This window comes from Elephas maximus, chromosome 9, assembly GCF_024166365.1.
Source record: "Elephas maximus indicus isolate mEleMax1 chromosome 9, mEleMax1 primary haplotype, whole genome shotgun sequence".
NCBI lineage: Eukaryota > Metazoa > Chordata > Mammalia > Proboscidea > Elephantidae > Elephas > Elephas maximus.
The window spans coordinates 82,351,549-82,377,138 of record NC_064827.1 but is presented as its reverse complement, the minus strand read 5'-3'; the positions used below and the strand labels follow the sequence as shown (position 1 = coordinate 82,377,138).

Below are 25,590 nucleotides of genomic sequence, written 5' to 3'. Positions count from 1 at the left end.
CAAAACAAATAATGAGAGTTAACAGATTATAATCCATTTAAATGTAAATAAATGAATGAATGAATTGAAAGTCTGATGAGAAATGGGATATCTGCACAGTCTCAAAGCATCTCCCTGCAAAATTCTTATCAATTAAGAAGCTTTAAAGCGGGAAGCCTAACAGACAGCACCTTCATCAAGTGGTCAAAGTGAACACTTGGGACAAAGGGAAATCAGTCACCGAGTTTGATGCAATGAGAAGGGTCTATCACTTCTAGGAGATCCCTGCCAAAAATAGGTAAATTTAACCTAATCCTGTGGAGGCAGGAGAAAAACCCTATTTCAGAGGCATTCCACAAAATGACTGGCTCTTAACCTTCAAAAGTGTCAAAGTCATGAAAGTTAAGGAAAGACTAAGGAAGTGTTCCAGACTGAAGGAGACTAAATGACAATTAGAGGCAACATATGATTCTGAACTGGATTCTTTTGAAATAAAAAAGGACATTGAGACAACTGGTAAAAAGCTGAATGGGGTCTGAGAATTTGATGGCTACTTTTTTTATTCTGACGGCTGCACTGGGGTTACCTAAAAGGAACGTTCCTTTTGGGGAAGGAGATGTATATCAAAGTGTTCAAGGGTGATAGTGCCCATGGTACCTGATAGTCAGGGCCTGACGCCCAGCTGTGAAGCTTCCTGGAAGGTGGCTGAGGTTCTGGCATCTTTCGGATGACACGGGACATGCCCACTGTTTCGCCCCAGTCTTTTCCTTCTTCTTGGGTACGCTTGGCATCAGCACTGTCCGCAGAGCTCATTGACAGCTGCCGCTGCCTTCTAGGGTCCCAACTGTTCCTAGGACAAATCACATTCAGTGTTAGTTTTCCCAGTGAACCCAGGCAAGATCTGACCTTACTAGTTGGGGGCCTTGGGAATTCCAAAGTCAGTTTTCTATGTACCAATTCCCTTCATCACACTAGATGCCCTTAATGGGTGACTAGACATGCCTAGAACACCAAAATTCAACACCAACATTTACCAAGTGATTCATATAAAAAGCTCCAGGCAGGATATTTAACTTCCTACTTTATGCAAAGAAATGCCCAGTAGTAAAGGAGTTCAGAGAAAAGCAGGTAGTTAGGTGTGGCTAATGTGTGTACATGCATGCATGTCCATGGACACATGGTATGGGGAGGTGGAAGAAAGATGAGGCAGGTAAGGTAGATTAGAAGATCACAGAAAGGGCAACAACTGCTAGTAACTTCTGACTTGACTTTGTGAGAAACAGAGACCCCATGAAGGTTCTTGATCCATCAGGAAAGACCCATGTTTTTAAAAGATGACTAAGGCACAGTGTGAAGGATAGGATGAAAGGGAGGAGATGAGTTGGGTAACTACTGAATGGTCCAGAAAAGAAAGGATGCTGATCTCAGAAAATGGACAGGAAGGGATGGAATCAGGGAAATTCCAGGAACCATTCATGTATGAGAACATAAAGATTTCAAAGAAGACTCTGAAGCTACGAATTGGATATTATCAACTAGCATAGAGAACGTTGAAAAAAGAGCAGGTTTAGGGAAGAGGTGGTTTGGACACTCTAAATTTGAGGTGTCCTTGGTTTTAGCCAGTGGCCAAGTAGAGTCTAAAATCCATGTCTTGTTCGATCAGTTGAATATTTGATTCGTATCAACTGAAAGAGACAAGGAACAAAGTGTCCTACTCCTCCAATAAGTCTCTTAAGATTTCATGTCTTGCCTTTGATTTGAATTCTTGATTGTACCTCTTTCTGAGCTTAGCGTTCCAATAAATGACCTACAGAGATTTCCTAAGTACATCCAAAGCTTTGGGTGAAAAAAAAAAAAAAAACAGCATCAAAATAAATTATGCAAATCTCAATTAGTTAATTTTTATGTATCATCAGAAGAACAGTGGCAAAAGATTGTTTCAAGCTCTCTCCAGAAGAAGAACACTTACTTCTGAAGCTTTGAACTAACAGATGAAATCACAAGGAAAGAGACATGTGAACTTGACTATACAAAAATTCAGTTACTGACAATAAAAGAGAAAAACATTTGCAACAAATAACGGAGCGTTAATATGTAAACAATACAAAACCATAATATTTTAAAGGAAAACATAGTGAGTCCAATAGAAAAATGTATAAATGAAATAGGCAATTTCACACAAAGGAAAGCATTCATAGGCACTGTTTAAAAAGTAGTAGTCAATGTTACTGAAATTATGATAAAAACTAGATGTACAATGACGTATTATCCAAAGGTGTTATGAGTAAAACTAGTCCAACAAAATGGTTAAAAAAAAAAAAAGATGGAAGTAGTTAATTAAGTGTGGCAAATCTAACCTGCTCTGCCTACTGCTTCTCCCCCCACCCCAAGGATTCCCAATGTATTTAGCATACTCAAGGTTCGGAGCCATCTTGGAGTAAACAAGTAAGCTGAGCCTAGGGCAGTTTCCCACACTCACTGGGCACAGAACACTTTTTGCATATGACACTCATAGACAACCTGTGGAACAAGTGGCTTGGATGACACACTCGGGGAAATACTGGCACAGGGGTTATGATCACTAGCTTAGGACTCAGTCAGATCTGTCTGGATGTAAACCCTGGCTCTGTCCCTTAACAGCTTGTTTCAGAGCTATCATTCCTCAAGTGCAAAACAGAAACAATATCTGCACCTTGAGAGGCTGCTGTAGTAACCATGAAATGCGCTTGGCACAGTGAGCAGCACATGGCAGCAACAACAAGCCCTGAGGCTTGTACATACCAGTCATGTCAGGTTACACTGGCATGATGCATTAAGCCCGGATAGGGATCCTTACCACTTTGGTCTGCCATCCTTCACAACTTCTTCCTCCTCTTCATCGTCACTGAATTTCAATTTCTCGGAATAGTCCACTTCTTCATGAAGGCCTACAACAGCAGGAGGGCCCGAGAAGAATGAGAAAAAGTGAGAATCTCAATGCTGCTTAGAGTACCACAGGTGACTCCCTTGAGTCAGGAATTATGCCAACCCAACTGGGGAATAAGTCAAGCTACCCAGCTGCTACCACCAGAACAAACACTACAGATAAAAGCCAAGGGCCGTTCTGGCTTCAGACTAACCCTCTTGGAGATAACAATTTTAAAATCTGGACATTTAAAAAATATATTTGAAGGCACAGGAGAGTGAGCAAAAACTGACAGAAACCAGGTATAAGTTTACCCTTGCAACACAGAAACTTTACCAGTGAGATCTGAACAGTTATTTCTCCTAATAGGATATACAAATGGCCAAGAAACACATGAAAAGACGCTGAACATCACTGCCCTCAAGGAAGTACAATAAGGCGAAGGAACATAAATTGAAAAGACATAAAACTGTCCCTATTTACCACTGCGCTCCTACTAGGATTGCTAAGATAAAAAAAAAAAAAAAAAAAAAATGTTGGCAAAGATGTGGAGAAATTGGTACCCTTATCCATTGCTGGTGATAATGCCTGTGGTCTTAAAAGCTTGCAAGCAGACAACTGGTCTCTATTTACCTGGAGTAACTGAGGAAGAAAGAGAGTCAGGAATAGGAGAAGGATACAGAATGGATGGTTAATTGCCTCCATGAACAACTGACTCCTCTGCCATGAGACCAGAAGAGCTGGATGGTGCCCGGCTGCAATTACTTACTTAACATTTTGATAAAAGATTCTATAGAGGAATCCTGGTCAAAGGGGGAATATGCAGAACAGAATTTCAAATTCTCATGGACTCCAGACTTCCTGAAGCCATGAGAATTGGATGAACCCCTGCAACTCTTGCCCTGAAATAATCTTTAAACCTTAAACAAAAATATCCTCTGAAGTCTTCTTAAAACCATACAATACTTTAGCTTAGCTAGTAAAAAGGGTCTGCCTTGAGCATCATGTTCTTTTAAGAACTATCTCTATGAGATCAAATTGACAACAGCAAGTCAAAAGATTAAATAGGGACCTTAGGGGACAGTAAGCTTATGTTAATGGGGGAGGAACAACTCAGAAAGATATGCACAACTTGAAGAATGTAATCAATGTCACTGAATCGTACATGTAGAAACAGGTGAATTGGTGTATGTTTTGCTGTACATATTCAAAAACAAAATTAAAAAAAAAAAAAAAAAAACTTATGATGTCATTTCTCCCTAAATACATTCGATGAACCCCCAACCAAAATGCCTGCAGGTTCTTTGAAAATACTGTAAATGCAAACAATTTAGAATTATCAAAATAATCTTGTAAAAGAACACTACCTAAATTTAAGACTTACTATATGAAACCACAGCGTGGTACACAAAGTATGAACAAACAGATCAACAGAACAGAGTTCAGAAATAGACTCACACTTATGGAGTCAACTGATTTCTGGCAAAAGTGCCAAAGCAACTCAAAAGGGAAAGGGAAGTCTTATCAATAAATGAAATGGAATGGAACTGGGTATCTGTATGTAAAAAAAAAAAAACTTCAGTCCCTATCTCACAATATACACAAAAATTTATTCAACATGGATCATCAACCCAAAAGTTAAAACTATAAAACACCAGGGAATATCTTCACAACTAAGCGAGAAGCAGAGATTTTTTAGACATGACCCAAAAGTGTTAACTATCAAATAACAAATTCATAACACACACTATCATTAAATTAAAAAGTTCTGCTCATCAAAACTGCCAAAAAGAAAAATGAATAGGCAAGCCACATAATGGGAAAAATCTTTGTGAAATAATATTTATCTGTCAAAGGGCTCATATACAGAATAGATTTAAAGAAACAATCCTCCAATCTAATAAAAACAAAATTGAACAAACACTACACAAAGGAAGATGCACCAGCAGCCGAAAAACACACAAAAATGTGCTATTATCATTAGTCATCAGGAAAATACAAATTAAAAGCACAATGAGATACCACTACACACCCACTAGAATGACTGAAATGAAAAGGACTAACACAAAATGTTGTGCGGATATTGAGCGACCAAATTCTCACACACTGCTGTTGGGGATGTAAAATGGCACAACCACCTTGGGAAAAAGTCTGGATCGTTCTTAAAATCTTAGTCATACGCCTACCTTTTGACCGAATAATTCTACTCCTATTTATTGAAGAGAAATGAAAATATTATTCACAATGACAGAATGGATAAAGAAATTGTAGTATATGGATACAACGAAACAGATCTCAGAAATTAAAATGAACTACTGATCTGAGTGGATGGCACCTGGTTTTCTGTTTGCTGATACATATGCCAACACTGCGGAATCTGCAAAGCATGACACTGGGCAACAGAACCTGAACCCAGAAGAATCAAAAAAGCCGTATAAGTCCATTCATATGAAGTTTTATAACAGGCCAAATGAATCTATGGTGAAAATATTAAGACTGGTTGATTTTTGGGCAGGAGGGGAAGAAGACTGACTGGGAAGGGACTGGGGTGAGGGAAGTGATCTACATCTTGATAGGGGTGTGGGCCACGTAAGTGCATTCATTTTTCAAAACTACAATTAAGATGTGTCTTTCAATATATATAAAATTTATCTGAAAACAAACAAAAAGAATTGTAAAAGAAAATCAGATAGTGGGATGGGGCATGGGTGGAGATAAAGAAACAAGAATGGAAGAATGTTGGTACTTATTGAAACCAGGTGATGCGGAAATGGGAGTTCATTATACTATTTTGCTTTGTTTAAATTTTCCATTCCAAAAAGTTTTTTCTTTTCTTTTTTTTTTTTTTGAAGTTAATAGCAAAATCGCCCGTAGCTCTAAGAACAAGCCCGAAGACCAAAAGAAGACACTTCTCAGTCAGGAAGCAATCACTGGTCTGATTGCAAATGAGAACCCATATGGGGCATCAAAGCTGCTCTCCCTTGGCACGTCCTTGTTCTCATTTTGCCAAGGGAAAATACACCATGATGTCAAAGGGCTTCTGTCCCCGGTAAGCAGAGATGGACTTTAGTCCTGCTTTTTCTAAACCATTTAAGTCCACTGGGAAACACCACAACCCACCTGCCCAGCCATCATCAGCATCAGTGTCCAGGTCATCAAGGCCCTTCAGGTTTTCTGCATTGATGATGGTAGGCCGTGGCGCTCGTTCTACCAGCTGCCTTAGTGGACGGATTGGGCGAGTCATTCCCAGCCTGTTTTCTTTTCTGATAAGGGAGAGTAGAGTAAAAGTGCTGGACTTGTAACAAACATACAGATGGAAACAAAACCTAGTATCTTTCCAAAAATAAGTCTTACATCGCAAAGGTTCATGTTCGCATTTAATGTTTAAATCGTTTCCTTTAAAAAGAAATATGTAATGAACAAATACATCCCAAAGAGAAGTTCTGCCTCTCTTCTAGTTTTAAATGCTCAGTGCTACTGCCTAGGCAAAAAGCACATGCAGAAATGTCAGCTCTCACAAGAACTTGAGATCGTAATTCAATCTCTTGTCCCCCAAATGCCAGTCACCCCACACACTCTGGGGTTTGGGGTTGGTCTTTAGGTTCATTATGGTCTCTAGGAGACAAAGCATTTTCACACATTCGCATATTATCTTGTCTATTATCACCACCAGAAGTAATCTCTACATACATGATTACAATGTAATAGCCTTACCCATCTTGCTCATTCATCTGGAACTGTCTAAAAGGAACACGGGGTTCAAGGCGGAGCTGAGGAAGGGGAAAAGATCCTCGTTCCACTGTACCCTGGTTCTCTGATGACTGTGGCGAACACATCTGAAACATAACATCAATGAACAGGATTTTCTGGTAATGGACCAAATTCTAAGTTTCATCTAAATTAGAATTTATTTTAGAAAATAGAAAATGGGAGAAAGAAAACAGGAAAGTCTTGGGGTTTCCTAATTAATCCTACCATCATTTCCCCCACTTTTTTCCTGTTGTTGGTAGGTAAATTTGGGGACGCGTGTCACAGGGAACACCTGCCTCTCCTTTTTCTAAAGCACCAAGGCTAAAATAATATCCGTATCACTACGGAGAGAAGCCAAAGGCCCTTAAGATTTGAAAAAGGGGAGAGAAAATACAAAAACTAATGGAAACCTCCAAAGTAAGGTATCAGGGCTAAGAATGAAATTGGGAAGGAGAACTCAAGGTGGACATTCAACCACTTGAACAAGGTTCTGCTGGACATGAACAATCCAACTTCATGGGATAAAAAAATGTACACTCTGAAGACTTACAAAAGCAGGAAGCATGTCATGGTATGTAGGTGGGTGGTATACATTTCCCATGAACTGTGAAGCCCCTTTTCGAACAGGCTGAGCCGGGCGGAGAGAGGGGTCCTTAGAATCGCTGGTACATGCCGAGGAGGGGGCTCCGTCTCCCGTACTCGAGTTCCTGCTGCCCAGCTCAGTTGGGGAGGCGCTCAGAGACGTGGCAGAAATTATGTTTCGCCCACCGCCCTCCCTCCAGCTTGTCACATCTGGAAATTGAAAGGGGGCAAAAAGGGAAGAGGAAAGAGGAGGGGGAAGGAGGGATTGTATGAGGTTCTGAAGGTCAAGGGACCCCCTCATTTACCAAAAAAAAAAAAAAAAAAACCAAAAGTGAAGAATCAAGTCAACTGCTCAAGTCTGTCAGGGAAGGTAAGGGGCAGACACCTGGCCAATGAGTATGAACTTGCTGAGGGAAGTGTCTGCTTGTAAGAGAAATATAAAATAAGGTCTACTCAAAGAGAAGGTGAGACAAGGTAAATGAGACATGGTCCTCAACTATTAACAGAAACTACATATGCCCCTAGATCTTATTACCCCAAAGAAATTAAGAGAACCCTTATGAAAACAGCCTTGAGTCATTTCCTTCAACAAATACTGGCCTAGCCCTCATTAGGGTCAGCACTATGCTCAGTATCAGATTTTACATTAAAATTAGAGTTCTTGAAACAAAGTTTTCAACTTTGTTTAGCAGTGGCATCTTTTTATAGACATTCCCCCATTCATAAGACAGATAAAGCTGAGCTGCTGCCCTTCCGGTGGGGATGTGGAAGGGTCTGGAGTCCTACCCACTAGGCCTTGTCCCCGCTTGGTCCTGCACCAGCCTGTAAGGTACTCCTGCAGGCCACAGACAGAAATCTGCAAACCTAACAGGCTATCTGTTTAAGGTGATGCTCTTCATTGCAAAATGCAGCAAGATCTGATGGAAATTATTACAGATCTATGACAAGTTAGATGAGACCAAAGACCTTGCTTTTCAGTCAACTTTTGATTAGGCGTTTAAAAATGAAAGGTCCCTGAGCTATGCAACCCCTAAGAGAAAGAGAGCCAGGACAGGAGCCACAAAATCTGAGCCTGCTCTTCAACTTGCCACGTGGTCTTGGGCAAGCTCTCTGGCCATCTATTTCGTCTTCTCAAATGAAGATTATAGAAACAAATCCAGAACTTTCTACTTCTAAATTTCTATAGTCTTACGAAGCAGCTCATCTTAATTCGAGAAAGATACAATTCTTGGCCTTCAGAATTTGATCATGTATTTGGGGTACACAAAACGATCCTGTGTGAGGCCACTGGCAAGGCAGTAATGTTTTAAGTAGAGTTTCATAGTGTTCATTAAATTTATAAGAGGTCAGTTTTGACTTTGGGATACTGTACCATAAACAGAAAAGGCCTAGGGATTAATTAAGACAAACAACAAAAGACCCCCACATTTCAAGACCCGATCAAGCCCCAAAATACAAAAGCCAATTAATTCAAAGTTCCTGCCTAGAATAGATTGAAAATCTCATTCCTAAACAACACATATTACCAGCAAACATTGCTACATATTCCTGCTGACTCCTTAGCCAGAAACTGGAAGGGGAGGCAGTAGAAGCCAGTGCTGGGCTGGCTACCTAACATGTTACCCCCAGGGCAAAATGCTACAAATATAGATTCTAATTTAGCTGGGGGTTAAGAGGGGAGGACCTTAGAGATTAGTCTTTTTAACTAATTCCCCAAGCGATTCTGATAGGATTCAGCTAGGTTTGGGGAATCATGGTTTAGAAAACATCTCCTGAATCAAGACTCAAGTTAATTCGTCCTTTGCCTGTCATTACCATGACCAGGTAAGCATAGCAAAACTAACATCTGGATGACAGATGGGGAGGGGACAGGCCTGGCCCAACCCAAAGAACAAGAAAGGCAAGTGTGACCCCCAGAATGGCCTAGGGAATCCATTCACAGATGCAAAGCTCAGGTAAAGGATCAACAGCCCTGCTTTCCAGATAAGTATCCTGAGACCCCAGGAGCTTCAGCTGTTCGTGAGTTAGTACATATCTAAAAGGCGGAAAGAAGGGGAAGTCCTACTGATCCAAAGCGTGCCGAGAGAGGTGGCTGTTCACTTACTCTGAGGGCGGAGGCTTGGTCCTGGCCCATACGACAGATCTAAGACGCCCTTTTCTTTGCCAGCCTTGTCCTGCCCTCCAGCTGCTTTCAGCGTCGGAAATTCCTCGGGAGAGAAGGATAATAGTCGGCTTGAGCCCCTTAAACCTGCCAAGAAAATCAGAAGACTTAGTGGAGCAAGTGAGATCAGCATCAACAGTTCTCTGCTTTGCAAATTCCACAACACGTTTAAAGCCACTCTGCCCAGAAGTGGGCTCTTTTTTAAGGGAGCTGTGTGACACTGGCATTCTGTGCTGGCAAAGCAGTGCTAGGGGCTCCCTAAGGGTGACACAGACAGCATGTTGCTGGCCACAACTGCACCACACCCTTGCCCAGCTCACCTGCCCAGCAGGTGCAGACTGTTGGTATAAAGGGCATGGGGTAAGACAGCAACAGCTAGTCTAGCCCAGATCCTTCCCTGCTCCTGGAAGAAGTCAGTAAGGCCTCTCTCACTGCCTTGGGTGGCAAATAATCACGGTCTTCAGTAAAATCAGCCCAAGTCAGTCAACTGCTTTCACATGGAGGTAACGTCAATAGAAGGCATGCCTCTCCCTGATGCCTCCCCAAAGGCCCCTGCCCTAAGTTTACACACAGGAGCTTGTATAAATTGACACTCCTAGCTCATCTGTCTTTCCTCTGCTCATTTCGATTTACTGTCCTCTGTAAAGTTTCTCAAGCCTTTCAAGGCCAAACATTTTACTCTTGTAACTCAGGGACCAATTTTGTTCTTTGTTCTTTCATTTATTCCCCAACATTATAGAAACTTCTTTAAAGAAGAAACCTTTTCTTATCTCGCTTCCCATCACCTATAGCACTTAGCACAGAGCATCCGTAACCTCTTTTTCTGGGATGAATAGACAACAAATGATGCATTTTAGGAGTGGGATTTGGTTCTTTTATTTGGACTATGTACCACATGCCCAGGATTATGTAAATTAAAAAATGCAGTAGTATCACACACCACAATGTCTGACTGTGATACACCCTGCTCCCCATAGAGTTAAACTCCAAGTTCCCCCTAGGTATAATTCTCAGCACCACTGAGTCATTGACCTGTTAACTAAGGCAGACTTTGCCAGAAAAATGCAGCCGGGACTACTGCAGATGTGCAAGGCAGCCATTCGTCTGCCATCCTCCTTAGTAAAAAGGTCCAGGGTCAAATAAACCTGCCAGGGTGATGACTGGACACATTAGTCACTGACAAGTAACGTGAGAGAAAACTCCCAAGTGTCACAAAACCTCTCCTGCTCTCCTGGAGGGGGACGTTGAGTCACATAGTCACTTCATTTTGTTAAAGGTCAATGGCAAGAATAAAACAGGAGAAGACATATTTTTAAAATCTGGTAACTTGAAATGAGGAAACAAACAGCAAATTGCAATAGTGCTGTTCGTTCTTTCTTTCTGCCTCGATGGTCATGAAGGTATTATTATAAGCGTGAATTAAACTTATCCACCACAAACAAGTAGCATAAAGGGCAGAACTCAGAATCTCAACCCACAATGGCAGTATTCCTAAGGTTTCAATGTTTTATATGTTCACCCACCACGCCTTCAAATGTGAGAATCCCTCACAAAATCTGTTCTCTGCACTGAGGCAATAAAATGAAGTGGCTTCTTCTTCCACGATCACAAATGAAGGCACTGGCAATGCTCCTGACACCAGAACCTATGAGCCTCGGGTCTCTGGCCACTGCCCAAATCACATAATCAGGTCTTCTCGGTCTGTTTCAGGAGAAGAATTCTCAGATGAGAGAGATCAAACACCAATCTTCTACAAGTGGAAGAAGAGTGTATAGATTCAGGAAAAGTTGTTTTGAATCCCAAAGAGTTATGAAAATAACTGTAGGCTGACACCCCAAATCCCTGTTCTTCTGCTGGCTACACAGCCTGGTGACCCCAGCAAAAGAGGAGGACCAGGAGCCAGATTCTCACCCCAGCCTGGCTGGGCCCTGAATTGTCAGTTCTCTCCTCTCCAGCTACTGGGTCTGCTTGTCTCACAGGGGGAGCGCTCTCAGCTGTTCCTAGAGTATTGTACTGTGCTTTATAATCATTTTTAAATTAAGTTTTATTTTCCAGAGTAATACAGTCTATACAGTTCAAAAGCAAAAAGGAATAAAAAAGTATAAATTGAGACCTTCCTCCTTATCCTTGTGCCCCACCTGCCTACTTGTGACTCCCTCAAAAAACTGGTAGTTTTTCTGTTCCCTTATAGAGATTTTTTTTAAACACACATACATTTTTTAAAAAAGTGTATTTTCCCTCATCCCATTTTTTTGCACAAATGGTACCACACTATACATACTATTCTGTACTGTTTTCCACTGAATAATGTATCTTGGAGATTTTCCCGTATCAGTAAAGAACTTTCACCTTTTTTTTTCTTTATGGCCTAATATCTCAATGAAGTACCACAAATTGACGGATATTTCAAAGATTGTTTCCAATCTGCTGTTATAATGTTATAATGAATAATCTTGCATGGAAATGAATAATGCATAATTTCACACATGGGCAAGTATAATTCATAGGATAATTTCCTAAAAAGAAAACTGCTAGGTAAGGATAAATATATTAGCATTTTGATGTTATTAGGTGCCACCGAGTCAATTCCAACTCATCGTGGCCCTCGATTCCAACTCATAGTGACCCTACAGGACAGAGCAAAACCGCCCGATAGGGTTCCCTAGGCTGTAGTCTTTATGGGAGCAGGGAGAAGATCCTCAGGTCTTTCCCCGCACAAAGCTAAGAGGTGGGGCCGTACTTCCCGGCCCTGTATGGAGTCACGAGCATTTGAACTTCGTTCCTCTGGAGAACGTAGGGCTTCGAAATCTATGTGGCACAGTCATTTACTATTCAAGACTGAAGAAAAGTCTTCAATCACACAGTGATTTCAACCCAGAAGGGGAAAGTCTTAAGCACAGGAGTGTGGGGTAAGGCTTTAGGAGGGGGTGGGACTGCAGCTGTTTTTCTAATACAACCCTCGGCTGGCAACGATACACAGAAGATGGAGGACAACACCCCAATAAGAGGCAAAGGTTTAAAAAAGTTGGCTGTGCTGTTTAAGAGAAGTGACACCAATTCGTGATTTTCATTAATTTACTACTTTGAAACGACCGTTCATATCATTATGACTGTCTATCTGGCTTAGAGACTGCCTAATTTGGCCTGCACAGTGTGCTAGAAATGTCTGAACTAAACTTTAACAAATAGAAGAGTTTGTGTAAAAGATCTGGATTTTTTTTTGCTTCTCTCAAAACCACCTACTGATCCTAGGCCTGCATTCTCAGATGGCACCAAACGCTGGGGGAGGGGGGTAGGAGTGTGGTTACCCCTTTGTCCAAGACACGCACCCTGTGGTGTATCACAGCCCTACTCCTTCTCCTCCATCAACCAAACCACTCTATATTCCAGGCCTGGCCTTGGAAGCCATTTGAATTTATAATTCTCATTCTAAGCAGCTGTTCAACATTCGTTTTTGAAAACTCTAAACACATTCTCTTTCTCCCCGTCTCTCCCACCTTTCTTCTACTGAACTACTCTGTAGTAGCAGCAGCCAGCTACACTTTCTGAGTGCGTCTTATGTCAGGCATGACGTGAATGGATAACAAATACCACGTAACTCTGATTGCTTTTGTGTAAACGTCCAAAACCAAGCAGCTCAATCCCCAAGGACGGATTATTTTTAAACCCATGCCTGAAGCTAACACCATGCAACACAACACCTCCTCCTGGCAGTCTCAAGAGAGAGGAAGTACATGTATCTTGGCAACACTACTCTTGTTAGGTGCTGCCAAGTTGGTTCCAACTCATAGTGACGCTATGTATAACAGAATGAAACATGGCCTGGTCCTGCGTCGTCCTCACAATCTTTGCTTGGCTTGAGCCCACTGTCGTAGCCACTATGTCAGCCCATCTCATTGACGGTCTTCCCCTTTTTTGTTGACCCTCTACTTTACCAAGACTGGGGTCTTCTCCAGGGACTGGTCCCTCCTGATAACATGTCCAAAGTACATGAGATGAAGTCTCGTGTCCTCACTTCTAAGGAGCATTCTGGCTATGCTTCTTCTGAGACAGTAATACCTACTGAACAGGTATGAATTCTATCAGCAACATAGCTGAGTTAAAGAACAGCAGGGCCAGCCGCTGAGGTCTCAAGAGGAATGTCTCTAGCAATAATTGTCAGTGAAATCAATGAGCTGACATCATTTGCAGAATCAGCACTTCCACCACTGTGGCAAAGTCAAGGGCCCCAGACAGCATTAACCCTTTCAGGTAAGAGACTCCACGAAGCATCCAGGCCAAAGGCTTCCTAGACTCAACCAGAGAGGTCCAAGAAACATACACACCTCTCCTACCTATCCACTCCAAAGCCACACACATATACTTACCACCTTCGTGTCCTGCTGGCTTTCCATTCAGCTGTGCCCATGACTTTGGTCCACCTGGCACTGAATTTGTATTCTGAAAGAAGGAAGAAAATTAGAAGACAGCCAGTCCAATAAGTCTACCGAGTGTGTGAGAACAAGGAGCTAAAGGGCCCAAACCTTAGGTTTAAACCCTAGATTGATGTAACAGCTACCACTTGCTGAGGAGTATCTAATCGTGGCAGCACTGAAGGCATCATGTCACTCTATGCAGGAGGCCTAGAATCGGGGGCTACAAGTCCACTTTACAGATGAGGGACAGGACAGGAGGAAGTGGGCAACTCAATCCCACAGCTGGTTATACAGAGGAGCCAGGATTCAAATCTGTGTTTGCCTTCACACTGTGCTCTGGGACAGTCTGTTAGGTTGCCTCTCATATTCGACTAGAGCTACTCTGTCTTGTTCCAGAGACAAAGACCATTACCAGTTCCAGGACACGTCTCGAAAAACGTATGCCAATACTAACAGAGGAATGCAAACACTAGAAATCCAACGTGCCCGATTTTTCACTGGATTAGCTAGTTGGATCACCTTCTGTAATTATTGTAATTCTATAAGGCATGACTTTCAAGTGAGAGGCCTTCCTCCCCCACTAACCTGGTCTTATGCCATCTTGCAATCTCTTTATCCTCTACCTGCCTCCAGAAATGAGAGAAAACCAGGTAACAGCTAAGAGGAACTGAGCGCTAGACAAAGTAACCTATATGCCAACTCCAGGATTGGGCTTCTCAACCCCAGCTGCAGAACAGCCCCCTCAGCAATGTTCTTCTCCCAACTGTCTGAAATTTCTATAACCTTGCTCTGTAGATGGTGTAGAGCGAGGCCTCAAACCGTTTCAAAACTGTTTTTTGCAAGCACTGGAGGAATGCACAGGGCCACTCCAGACCCAAGCATGCTGCAGGCTTGCAAGGCAACTTCTTCTTAATAGATGCCCAGAACCTCACTCAGGCCCCAGGCCAGCAGCTCCAAGTTCCAAAGGCAATTCTGATATACAGACAGGGCTGAAAAACCGGGATCCCATAATCTCACTTAGCTTTGAATTCTGGGGAAAACACATGAACTCAACTCTCTGTACTCTAGTCAACAGGACCTAGTGGATTTAGAGCAATAGAGAATGTCACATAAATCTGGATTTCTTTTTCTTTAATTTCAAAAGCATAGTTCAGTGTTGGGTAGGGGGAGGGTGTCCCTCTGGCAAAGTCATAAACTTTTCCCACATATGGTTGGGTTAATGCTGATGGGGGATGACATCACAGACCTTATTTATATTGCCCAGGTAGCAATACAAAACAAAAATAAGGCAGGTTCAAGATGTTTTTAAGAGGCCTGGTAAATGCTAGGTATCTACATCTAGATTTCTTCTTGTCTTCTAAAAAACTCATTCAACTTCTCAACTAGATTTCTAGCCACCAGCTAAATATCTCCTTTTGCTGATCTCCGTACACGCCACTTATAGACTCTAATGGCCAAGTATATTATGAGCTCTTGCTTGGTTAAATCATGAATTTCTGTTTAGAAAAAAATTTTAAATGTTATCAACAAAGGATGATAGCTGGGTATTTCCTAGAGTGAGCTCTGAGAGACACTGGTTCCTAGAGACATTCAGTGTGAAAAAAGGGTTCCTAGGACAAATAAATTTGGGAAATGCTATTCATTATGTCCTCTTCTGAGAGGCTCATGACATAATCAGCATACTAAAGGCACTGAGGAGTACTGCAGAAAAAAACCGTGTCTAATTTTGTGTTTCCAACTCACCTGACCACTGGTCTTTTTTGTGACCTAACACTTTTTGTCTTTCTATGACTCTATTTTCCAGGGAGCTCATTTGATCTAGCCTGTAATCTAGCCTGAGTGGCTTACAGGAACAAATTAGGTAGTTGTATTCTATTCTGTATCAGGTCTTTCTCTGAAAGTTGCAGATTAAGTTACTGCTTCAATGACCATGACAATCTTTCATCCTTATTTTCCAAAATCACGCGTCAGGTTTGCCCCTAGAATAAACAGGTCATGCAGAACCACACTTCTCAGTGACAGCTCCTACCAGTTCCCAACAGAAGGGACCTTCAAGAGCTACAAGGCCTGAGAAGCAATCAGGACGTGGTCCCCAGAACCTACCTCCTGACTGATTGACTGTGTCGGTTTCTGTAAATTGGAGACAGATTTCTGCAAACCCGGCTGCGGCTGCGACTCCGGCGGCTGAGAGGCCGTCGCACTGGAACTAGACAAAGGCAGGATAAACAGTTGAGATTAGGCACAGTATAGGGACGAGCTGATAAGGTGCCTCCAAATTTCATGAAGCCACAGTTACTCAGCTGCCCACTGGGAGCAAGACCTCCTCTGGCCAGTAAAAATAACACCTTCCCCAATAAAGTCTTTGGCCGGCAAATAATGAGAGACCAAACCATGTTTGCGGTCTTTTCCCTGACATTTTACAGGACAGAGCATCCTGTGCCTTTCGGAAGAGTCTTCTCTCTGCAAAAACTAAAAGCCCCTTGCAAACAATGAAAGCAATGGAGGATTTGCCAATGGAGAAACTGAGTACTGGAAGGAATGGGCTCTGAGTCCCTCACTCCTGACCAAGAGTTTACAACACAGGGGGCTGACTGCCTTGAAACATGAGCAGGTTTTTTACCATCTTTTTGTTCATCAAAGAGATACATATTCATAGTGAACATAAACTTAGAAATATATGTAACACAGAATTCCTCAAAATCTTATCTTTCTGAGAAAAACTCCAAGATTTTTTTTTAAATAATGAGACAGCCCGCTCTCTCTTCTCGTGTCCATTTCGCCAGCTTCTAACCCCCTCCACCCTCTCATCTCCCCTCCAGGCAGGAGATGCCAACATCGTCTCAAGTGTCCACCTCATCCAAGAAGCTCACTCATCACCAGCAGCATCCCTCTCCAACCCACTGTCCAGTCCAATCCATGTCTGAAGAGTTGGCTTCAGGAATGGTTTCTGTCCTGAGCCAACAGAAGGTCTAGGGGCCATGACCACCGGGGTCCTTCTAGTCTCAGTCAGGCCATTAAGTCTGGTCTTATGAGAATTTGGGGTCTGCATCCCACTGCTCTCCTGCTCCCCTCAGGGGTTCTCTGTTCTGTTCCCTGTCAGGGCAGTCATCGGTTGTAGCCGGGCACCATCTAGTTCTTCCAAGAAGACTTTTTATACATATGCTATATATGTAATATAGAAGTTTTTAACACAAATGGGATAACACCATACATTTGACTCTGTAAGCTGCTTTTTTTACTTAATGCATCTTGAACATCTTTTCATGACAATACATATGGATCTACCTTTTTTTTTTAATGACACAGAACAATACACCAATTGGATGGACCCTAATTTAACCAATTCCCAATTTTTTTTTTCTATCACAGATAAAGCTGCAATGAACATTTGTGTATTAATATCTTTGCACACTTGTATGTAAGTAATTCAGTAGTGTAAGTTCTTAGAAATGGAATTGCTGGATCAAAAGATAATAACGTTTTGAAGTTTAAAAGATACTGCCGAACTGCCCACCAAAAGGCTATGTCAGTTTACACTCCACACTAATCTTCTGAGAGAACAACTAGAAAGAGTTCTGAATGAAGACTGCTCTGACTCAGCAGCCTTCCAGTGACTTTCAATTCAACTTTCCACCTAACAGGATTCGAGGAAGGCAGCAATCCACTTGGCCAGAATTCACCCAGTGCCAGTCGCTTATCTGTAAGCTGAAGCCAAAGTCTATACATATATACTCTTCCAAGGTTTACTTAACCCAAGTAACTCGCCATTCATGACTATTACAAAATAAAGCCCTGATCCTCCTCTCCTATCACCTTCTACCTAAAACAAAACCTTCCAGGTAGTGTCTCCAAACCTGTGCAGTGAGTCCCAACAGTGGGCCCCTACTCCACCACCTCCCAGATACCCATGGAAAGACTTGGACCAGGGGCAGCAGCTAACCAGTGTCTCAGGTTTGCTGCCTTCTCCAACACTTCCTCTTTTACCTCATCCCTGGAAGACGTATTTCAGCACAACTGTCCCTCATTAAAGCTGCCTGATACTATTTCAATGCTGGGCAATGCTGGATAAAAGGGAGTGACACTTTGTCCTCTTCTCTCTAGAATCTTCAGTAGCAGAGGCATTTCAATGCTTACAGTGAAATATGTAATACTGATTTCATTACAAAGCTCATAATGTATATACTATTTGAATAGAATGATGATAACAATAACTACATCAATCATGTATTTCCTCTGTGTCAGGCTCTGTGCTAAGTACCTGACATGTATGATCTCATCTATCCTGTAACCACCCCTAGGAGTAAGGTATTATTCCTACTTCACAAAGGAGGTCACTGAAGCACAGAAGTCAAATCATTCCCCAGGCTCCATACAGCTAACAAATAGTCTGGCTAGAAATCCTACTCAGGTCTGTCTGATCACAAAGTCATGCGATACTGTCCATTCAGTACGATTCCTAAGCAAATTTTTAGAAAAAAATTAAAAAATAACTTTTAAGACTTCATTACTTTAGAATCACCTGACTGAATTATTTGTTCACTCTCGCATCCTGTCTGTTTAACTAACTGCAGGGAACAGTTTTACAAAAGACGCCATGGCCATTTTCAGTGTGGGCTTGACAGAGAAGCATACTGACTGACAGGCTGTGTTCTGGGTCACTTTTACTCTCTGGATCCCTAGCATCAGCAGCCAGGCCACAAAGGATGTGAGGGCAAGTGGGTGCATAAGAAGCCACTATTTTTCTCTTCATTCCCCAAGAGGCAAACCTGAGCAGTTTTCTGTGTACCAGTTTTATAAAGACCCATCCCTTCCCACCTCCTTCTTTTGTGTACACCCTTATCACTGGCTGGAATACAGAATCAGAGAAGATGTGCAGTGGAAGTAAACTCAGGCCCAGGTTGAGTGTGAGGGACTTGCTCAGAGTTGTGCAGCCCAGACAGAGCTGGAACTAGACCGGGCCTCATGTTTTCAGCTTCACGACGAAACAGCCACAACAACTGCTCTGTTCCCCTAATGACGGTATTTGTGCCAGACCCTGGGCCCCCGAAGGCTTCCGTAAGTGCTATGCCGGCAGCAGGGTGAGCCCCCAGGGAGGTTGCTGCACACTGACCATGGGTGATGATGATTCTGTGTTTTTCTCATTAAGAACTGGGTCTGTTTGGAGCAACTACAGCAGTCTTCTGTTTCTCTGTCTGGGAAGCTGCCAGGCCCACAGCTAGGAAGGCTTCATTTTCCTCAACCTCAAGCTCAGCAACAGGGACTACCACCAGGAATGAGGTGTTGAAGCACCAGCTCTACCGTGATTCTTACAGGAATTGGGTCTAGTCATTGCATAAGCTTCTCTGGTGTGGTGAGGCCTTTCCTAACGAGGCACAGGGGGATGCTGGTGACTGGGGACAAGGCTGCCGACAGAAAACGATGGTACAACAACTCTAGAAGTCAGGGAAAATGAAAGCAGGGAGCAAGAAATACCCTAAGCAACAGGAGAGAGAGAGAAAGAGGCTTCATTTGATATCTCTCCATTTCTCTAGTTCTGCTGCTGCAAGACCATCTGCCTTCTGCCAATGGGAAGGATGCTGGAAGCAATTTATGGAGCTCCAGCTTCCTATTCACCATCTGCCTGCCTCTGCTGCTTACCTCTTTGGGTCTTGCTGATCCTGCTTGTTTGCCCATCCCGTTCCGTCCTTGGGTACTATAACGATGTTGGGGTCGTTTCCTTTGTTTTCAGATTTCAAGCTTGGCAGGTTTGCAGGCGGTGGCATACGCCGGGCTGTGGCAACTTTCCCAAGACTCTGTAAGCCATGTCTAGGAATAACTGCAGGAAGGGAGAGGGAAACAAAGAAAAGTTACAGAAGGAAAAAGGTCTGATTCATTCACCTCCTTTTTCAAATCCTAAGTGACCACCACGACAAAGCCAACCAAACAAGACACAAAGGGCACTGGAAACAAACAAAAGTATGTGGTGGTCACCTGACAAGCTCTTCAGCGGGGACTTCAGAGACAAAGGGGCTGCTGAAAATCTGTACAGAGGCTTCCCTTTTACTTGTGGGCAGGAGAAGGCTTGAAGAGTGTAAGTGGGTTTACAGCATGGGTGAGGAGTCAACATGGGTGAGGACCCAAGCCCAGAAACCTCCATCCTACACCATAACCGCCTCTCTGCAAGTTAAGACTGGGCTGGCCTCATTACAGGATTGAAGGGAGACCTTCTGCCTAGACCCAAACCAAGCCTGAGCAGGGCTCCCCTTCAAGTTTGTAATATGCTCGTGGGCCTTGGTTGAGATGAACATGAACTTTTCCCGCCAAGTTGCAGACTATCAGAACCAAGAAACCTAAAAAGTGTAACTAATGCAGATTAGGTTTCATTCTGTCCAGTAGCTGAAAATATCCATGGCTTCAATAAAATGAGAGAGAGAAATAGTAATTCCTGCCCAAGAGTCCGGATACTTAAGGTTCTGAAATTAGACCCGAAACAGGAGGCAGAAAGGTGATTCTGACTCCCCAAAACTACCTGGTGACCACTACATGCCAAGAAAGCCGGTATGCATGGACCGTATCTGTGTGACCAGATGGGGGCACTCTTCGGCTTTCATGGTCTTTGACCTAGAACTCATCATTTAAAAAAAAAAGTATAAAAAACTGGACTTCAACTCTGCTACTTACCTGAGGATCTGATCGCGTCTACTGATTTTCCTTTATACTTATCAAACAGGCTGAGAGTCGAGTACTTGCTTTTCCCATCCTTGCCCTTGGTTATTTGCCCCAAACGATCGGACATTGCGATGAAATGTCATCTAGTAAGGAAATTTTTCTCGGCACCGCTCCCAATCTGCCTTTGAAATGGAAAGAAAGTGCGTGTCAACCCGCAACCTTCTGACCCAGGGGATTTGATCTTTTTGAGATCATGGATCTCCTTGAAAATCTGACGAAAGCTTTGGACTCTGTCCCACAAAAAATGGCCCTTTCTCTCAGAGGCAGTTTTGCTTCCATTTAAAGGGTGTTTTGTAGACACCTCTCCTCCTGAAGAACTCTCTTTGCTCTGAATTGGCTGGAGTTTATTACTGCACATGGCCAGCAGGCATCAACCAACACTGAAAACTCTGACACCAAGTCCTCCCTCTAAGTCGAGGACAAGTATTCAAGACAGAAAAATAAATGCTCATTACTTGCAGCACATCCAAGTAACATCAAAAATAAGGCAGGCAGAATAGGGGAGGTACACAATCCATTGACTTCAAGGCTGTTCATCTCAAGGACGAGAAAAACCAAATCAAGGGGAAGTGACCAAAGTCAGTAAATCATTCAGGAACAGTTGGGTGTGTGTACACTTTTCAGAATGAAGAACCAGCATCCAGAGAAAACATCTGCTTAGGGAACAGAAGCACAGCTCAGGAAAGGGCCCATGTGGGAACGAGGGCAAGCGCTCTCCAGATCTGAGAGACCACAAGGGGCCATCTACAACCACCTAGTGATACCATGAAGAGGTGACCAAGAAAGGAGCTTACTCTGCCACCTTCCAATTCTGTACAAGTGTCAGCACCTTACTCACCAGTTCTTTCATTTACTCACTCATTCATTCACACAAATATTTACTGAGTGTCTACCATGTGCCTGAGTATTGTGTGCCAGGCACCGAGGCCCCACTAAGATGAACCAGAGGCAGTTTCTACCTCAAGACCCAACCTAGTGGTACTGTGATTAAGCATGGGGCTGCTAACTAAAAGGCTGGCAGTTCAAATCCGCCAGCCACTCCTTGGAAACCCCATGGGGGGGCAGTTCTATTCTGTTCTATAGGGTCACTAAGAGTTGGAATCAGGTTTGGTTTGGTTTTTGAACCTTGGCGATAGGTTCTAAACATCTTGATTACGGGGTGGTGGGAGTGAAGTGACCAAGTGTTACTTCCCACTGTAATTAATGCATGGTAAAGAAAGTCAAAGCATCAAGTTAGACATATTTATAATCTGCCCTTAATGACATCATGGAGACACCTGTAAAAATATCCACTGACTAATAAAAGGCACTTACTAGTAGCTGCAGCAATAGGGTTTGTCATTTCATCATACTGATCTGAAGCTGTGCAGGCCAGCAGGAACACCAGTGCATTGGGAGGGATTTTCTTGTACCCCAAAGAGGCTTACAAGATAAAACCCTGTATTATATATGATCTCAGACTAAATATGATATGAGAACACAAAGAACAAAGATCAGTTACAAATTGGGACCAAAAAAAAAAGGCAAGATGGGGGAAGCTCTCAGCACATGCCTCTGCGCAGTCTGAACCCAGGGCTCACGCCAAATGTGGAACACATTTGTGCTTACACAACACTGGGCATATCCATCTCTTCATTGATTCCACAGATATTCTCTTGATACCTGCCCTGCTGGTCCCTGTTGCTGGCACAAGAATATGCAGGCATGCAATTTGTATTAGCAAACGCTCAAAGAATGCATGGGACAGATGCCAAGGGGTAAGCTTTGTGAGCTGGATACATATGTGTCAGGTGGTCGGTCAACCTAACACCCTGTCTTCTGGGAACTGCTCTTCTCCTCCTCACGTGGTTTCAGTTATCCTGGTTAGATACCTAACTCCCTTCCTTACCCAAATCCTGATTCAGTCAGCTGTGGCCAAGGGGCCTGGACAAGGGCCGAGAACTGCCAGGGTGTCTGAAAATGTACAGGAGCATTTTTTGTAGTCACAATGACAGGAGTGCTATTCACATTCAGTGGCCAAGCCCAGAGACACTAAATATACTCAGGTGTGTAGGAGAATCTGGCACAATGAAGAACGCACCACTAAAAGTCCTCAAAAATGCTCACTGTCCCCCAGTTCACGTGTGAGGAGCCACTCAATGTCAGTGGTCCTCCCCCAGTGTCTGCCTTACGTACCAGGAGCAAGGAAGAGCAATGATCAAGGACGGGAATCAGCTCAAACTGTCCAAATCCTGATTCTAGTATCCAAGACCTGCTGCCTCCTCACTCCTTTATCTTTAACTCACCCTTCATCTAAGTAGGTTCCAGTGAGTTTCTGCCTCTACCCCTCAAAAGTTCTAACTAATAAATAACAGGCTGGACTATAAGCTCCTTCAGGACAGAGACTGAATCTTCTCTGTTTTATAAGGTCTATTTAATAGGCTCTCAAATGTAAATCAACTTGAATTTCTCCCTTAAGGCTAGGTGAGATCTAATTTTTAGACACTTCCATTAAAGCAAACCAAGAGTGGAAAAGACAAGACCATTTGGGTAGGAACACTACCCCCAACACGCACACTCACTTAACAAAAGGCCCTGAGATAAAAGATATCACTGTCTTTCAGGCTCTCACAATGCCTACCACAGCGCCCACACAACGGCATTTACTTAATGAAGTATTTAGTGAATCCAATCATCTGCCCATCATTAATGAAGTGTCACACCACCTCTGGGAAGTGGCTATCAATGAGACACAGAGAAACCGAATGCTCCAGAGACAAAAAGAAGCAAATACAGAAGCTGAGCAGCAACAGCCCAAGCTGACACTGGTTGAATGTAGACCCTGCCAGTGTTGGGGTTCCCATGGTGTACGCCCCGTCTCACAGAGCTTAGTCTAGAACAGGGGTCAGAGAAGGGTCTATTTTTATACTGCCCGAGATGAGAATGGTTTTTGCACTTCTTACATTTGAAAACAAACAAGGAAGAACATGCAACATACCTCCTCCTCACAAAGCCACATATTTAAAAAAACACCAAGTTGGTGCTAAGTCCATCCTACGGGGAAAGAAGAATCTCTTCAATAAATGGTGCTGGGCAAACTGGATTTCCACATACAGAAAAATGAAACAGTAGCTATCACATCATACACAAAAACAAATTCAAAATGGATTCAACCCTAATTGTGCAAACTAAAACCATAAAATTCTTAGAAGAAAAAGTAGGGGCAATGCTGTCAGGCCTAGCTTTTAACAATGGATTATCTAATATAATAATAACAAAAGTACAAACAGGAAAAGACAAAATAAGTGGGACCTCATAAAAATTAAAAACTTTTGTTCATCAAAAGACTTTACCAAAAAAGTGAAAAGACAAGCTACTGACTGGGAGAATATCTTCAGAAAACGTACATTCGATGAGAACCTAATAACCAAAAAATATATGAATCTTCAACTGAACAAGAAGACAAGTAACCCAATCATAAAATGTCTACTCAGACATTTCACCAAAGAAGACATTCAAATGGCCACCAAACACATGAAAAATATTCAGCATCATTAGCCATCAGAGAGATGCAAATCAAAACTACTAGGATGGCTAAGGAGCCCTGGTGGCACATGGTTAAGAGGCTGCCTGCTAACTAAAAGGTGAGCAGTTCAAATTTACCAGCTGCTCCTCGGGAACCCAACGGGGCAATTCTACCCTGTCCTACAGGGTCATGATGAGTTAGAATCAACTCAACGGCAGTGGCTTATGGGTTAAGATGGCTAAGATTTAAAAAAAAAAAAAAGTTGGAGAGGATGTGAGGGACGCTGGAACCATTATCCATTGCTGGTGGGACTGCAAAATGGTACAGCTATTGTGGAAAACAGTGTGGTAGTTCCTCAAAAAAATAAAAACAAGACTACCATATGAGATTTGTACACCAATGTTCATTGCAGCACTATTCACAATAGCAAAAATGTGGAAACAACCTAAAAGCCCATCAACAGATGAATGCATAAATAAAACGTGGTATGAATACTACCCAGCCAGTAGGAGAAATGAACTCTTGATACATGCTACAATATGGAAGGAGCTAGAAGACATTACGCTGAGTGAACTAAGTCAATCACAAAAGGACAATTATTGTATGACCTCACTTATACTTGCATAAAAAGACAAGATAAATGTTTTGAGAACAAAGTTTATTACTGGTTACCTGGGGCAGAAGGGAGGGGAAAAAGACGGGCTAATTGAATAGCAATTGAAATACCGTGCTGATCAAGGGCAGGGTTGCACCGTTACTGTAATTGCTGTCAATAAGTTGCACACTTGTAAAAAGTTGAACTGGCAAAAGTTGTGTGATAAATATATTTTTAACAACAACGAAAGAAATAGTAGCTGCTGAGACTGATTAGGAAACCCTGGTGGTGTAGTGGTTAAGTGCTACGGGTGCTAACCAAAAGGTCGGCAGTTCGAATCTGCCAGGCGCTCCTTGGAAACTCTATGGGGCGGTTCTACTCCGTCCTCTAGGGTCGCTATGAGTCGGAATCGACTCAATGGCAGTGGGTTTTGGTTTTTTTGGAGGCTGATTATGTATAACCAAAAACCTCATGGGATTTCTTCCTTGGTTTGGAGGTTTGGGGTCCTGGTTTCATAGGACATCCCAGTTAATTGTCCTAATAACATGTTTAGTGCCTCTGTTTTACCTCTTAGTTCCATGTTTAGTGCCTGGGGCCTTAAAAGCTTCCAAGGCACAATCCCAGTAACCCACAATAACTGGTTTCTATTCGCCTAGAGCAACAAAGGAAGGAGAGTCAGGAATAGGACGAGGATATGGTACGTGTGGCAAAATGCCTCTATGATTCCTTTGCTATGAGGCCAGAAGAACTAGATGATGCCCGGCTACCATTACTGAACATTTTCATCAAAGATTTCATAGGTAGTCTTTAGTTTTTAAGGAACCGCCGCACTGTTTTCCACAACAGCTGTACCATTTTGCATTCCCACCAGCAATGGATAAGGGTTCCAATTTCTTCACATCCTCGCCATTATTTGTTTTCTGTTTGTTTGTTTTTTTAAATCTTAGCCATCCTAACCCTGATCAAAAGGGGGAAAATGAAGAACAGAAT

The 25,590-nt window shown here is 42.7% G+C and overlaps 1 protein-coding gene and 1 non-coding gene across 10 annotated transcripts in view; both read right to left on the bottom strand.

The window, feature by feature from the left end:
* PRRC2B (proline rich coiled-coil 2B) overlaps nucleotides 1-25,590 on the bottom strand; it is a 90,723-nt gene that overhangs the window by 37,136 nt on the left and 27,997 nt on the right. For 8 of the 9 annotated variants that reach the window (XM_049895131.1, XM_049895133.1, XM_049895134.1 and 5 more), the window contains exons 2-11: nucleotides 20,453-20,622; nucleotides 19,430-19,607; nucleotides 15,896-15,998; nucleotides 13,745-13,817; nucleotides 9,321-9,464; nucleotides 7,185-7,426; nucleotides 6,599-6,720; nucleotides 6,005-6,147; nucleotides 2,816-2,906; nucleotides 637-829 (exon numbers count right to left, since the gene is read on the bottom strand). In XM_049895131.1, the coding sequence (XP_049751088.1) occupies nucleotides 637-829; nucleotides 2,816-2,906; nucleotides 6,005-6,147; nucleotides 6,599-6,720; nucleotides 7,185-7,426; nucleotides 9,321-9,464; nucleotides 13,745-13,817; nucleotides 15,896-15,998; nucleotides 19,430-19,607; nucleotides 20,453-20,567 (1,404 nt within the window). In that variant the 5' untranslated portion in view covers nucleotides 20,568-20,622. The remainder of the gene's footprint in view (nucleotides 1-636; nucleotides 830-2,815; nucleotides 2,907-6,004; nucleotides 6,148-6,598; nucleotides 6,721-7,184; nucleotides 7,427-9,320; nucleotides 9,465-13,744; nucleotides 13,818-15,895; nucleotides 15,999-19,429; nucleotides 19,608-20,452; nucleotides 20,623-25,590) is intronic. The other variant, XM_049895132.1, reaches the window with a different exon arrangement.
* Nucleotides 14,554-14,689, bottom strand: LOC126083496 (small nucleolar RNA SNORA9). The gene has a single exon (XR_007518838.1). It is a non-coding gene; the product is annotated as a small nucleolar RNA SNORA9 (small nucleolar RNA).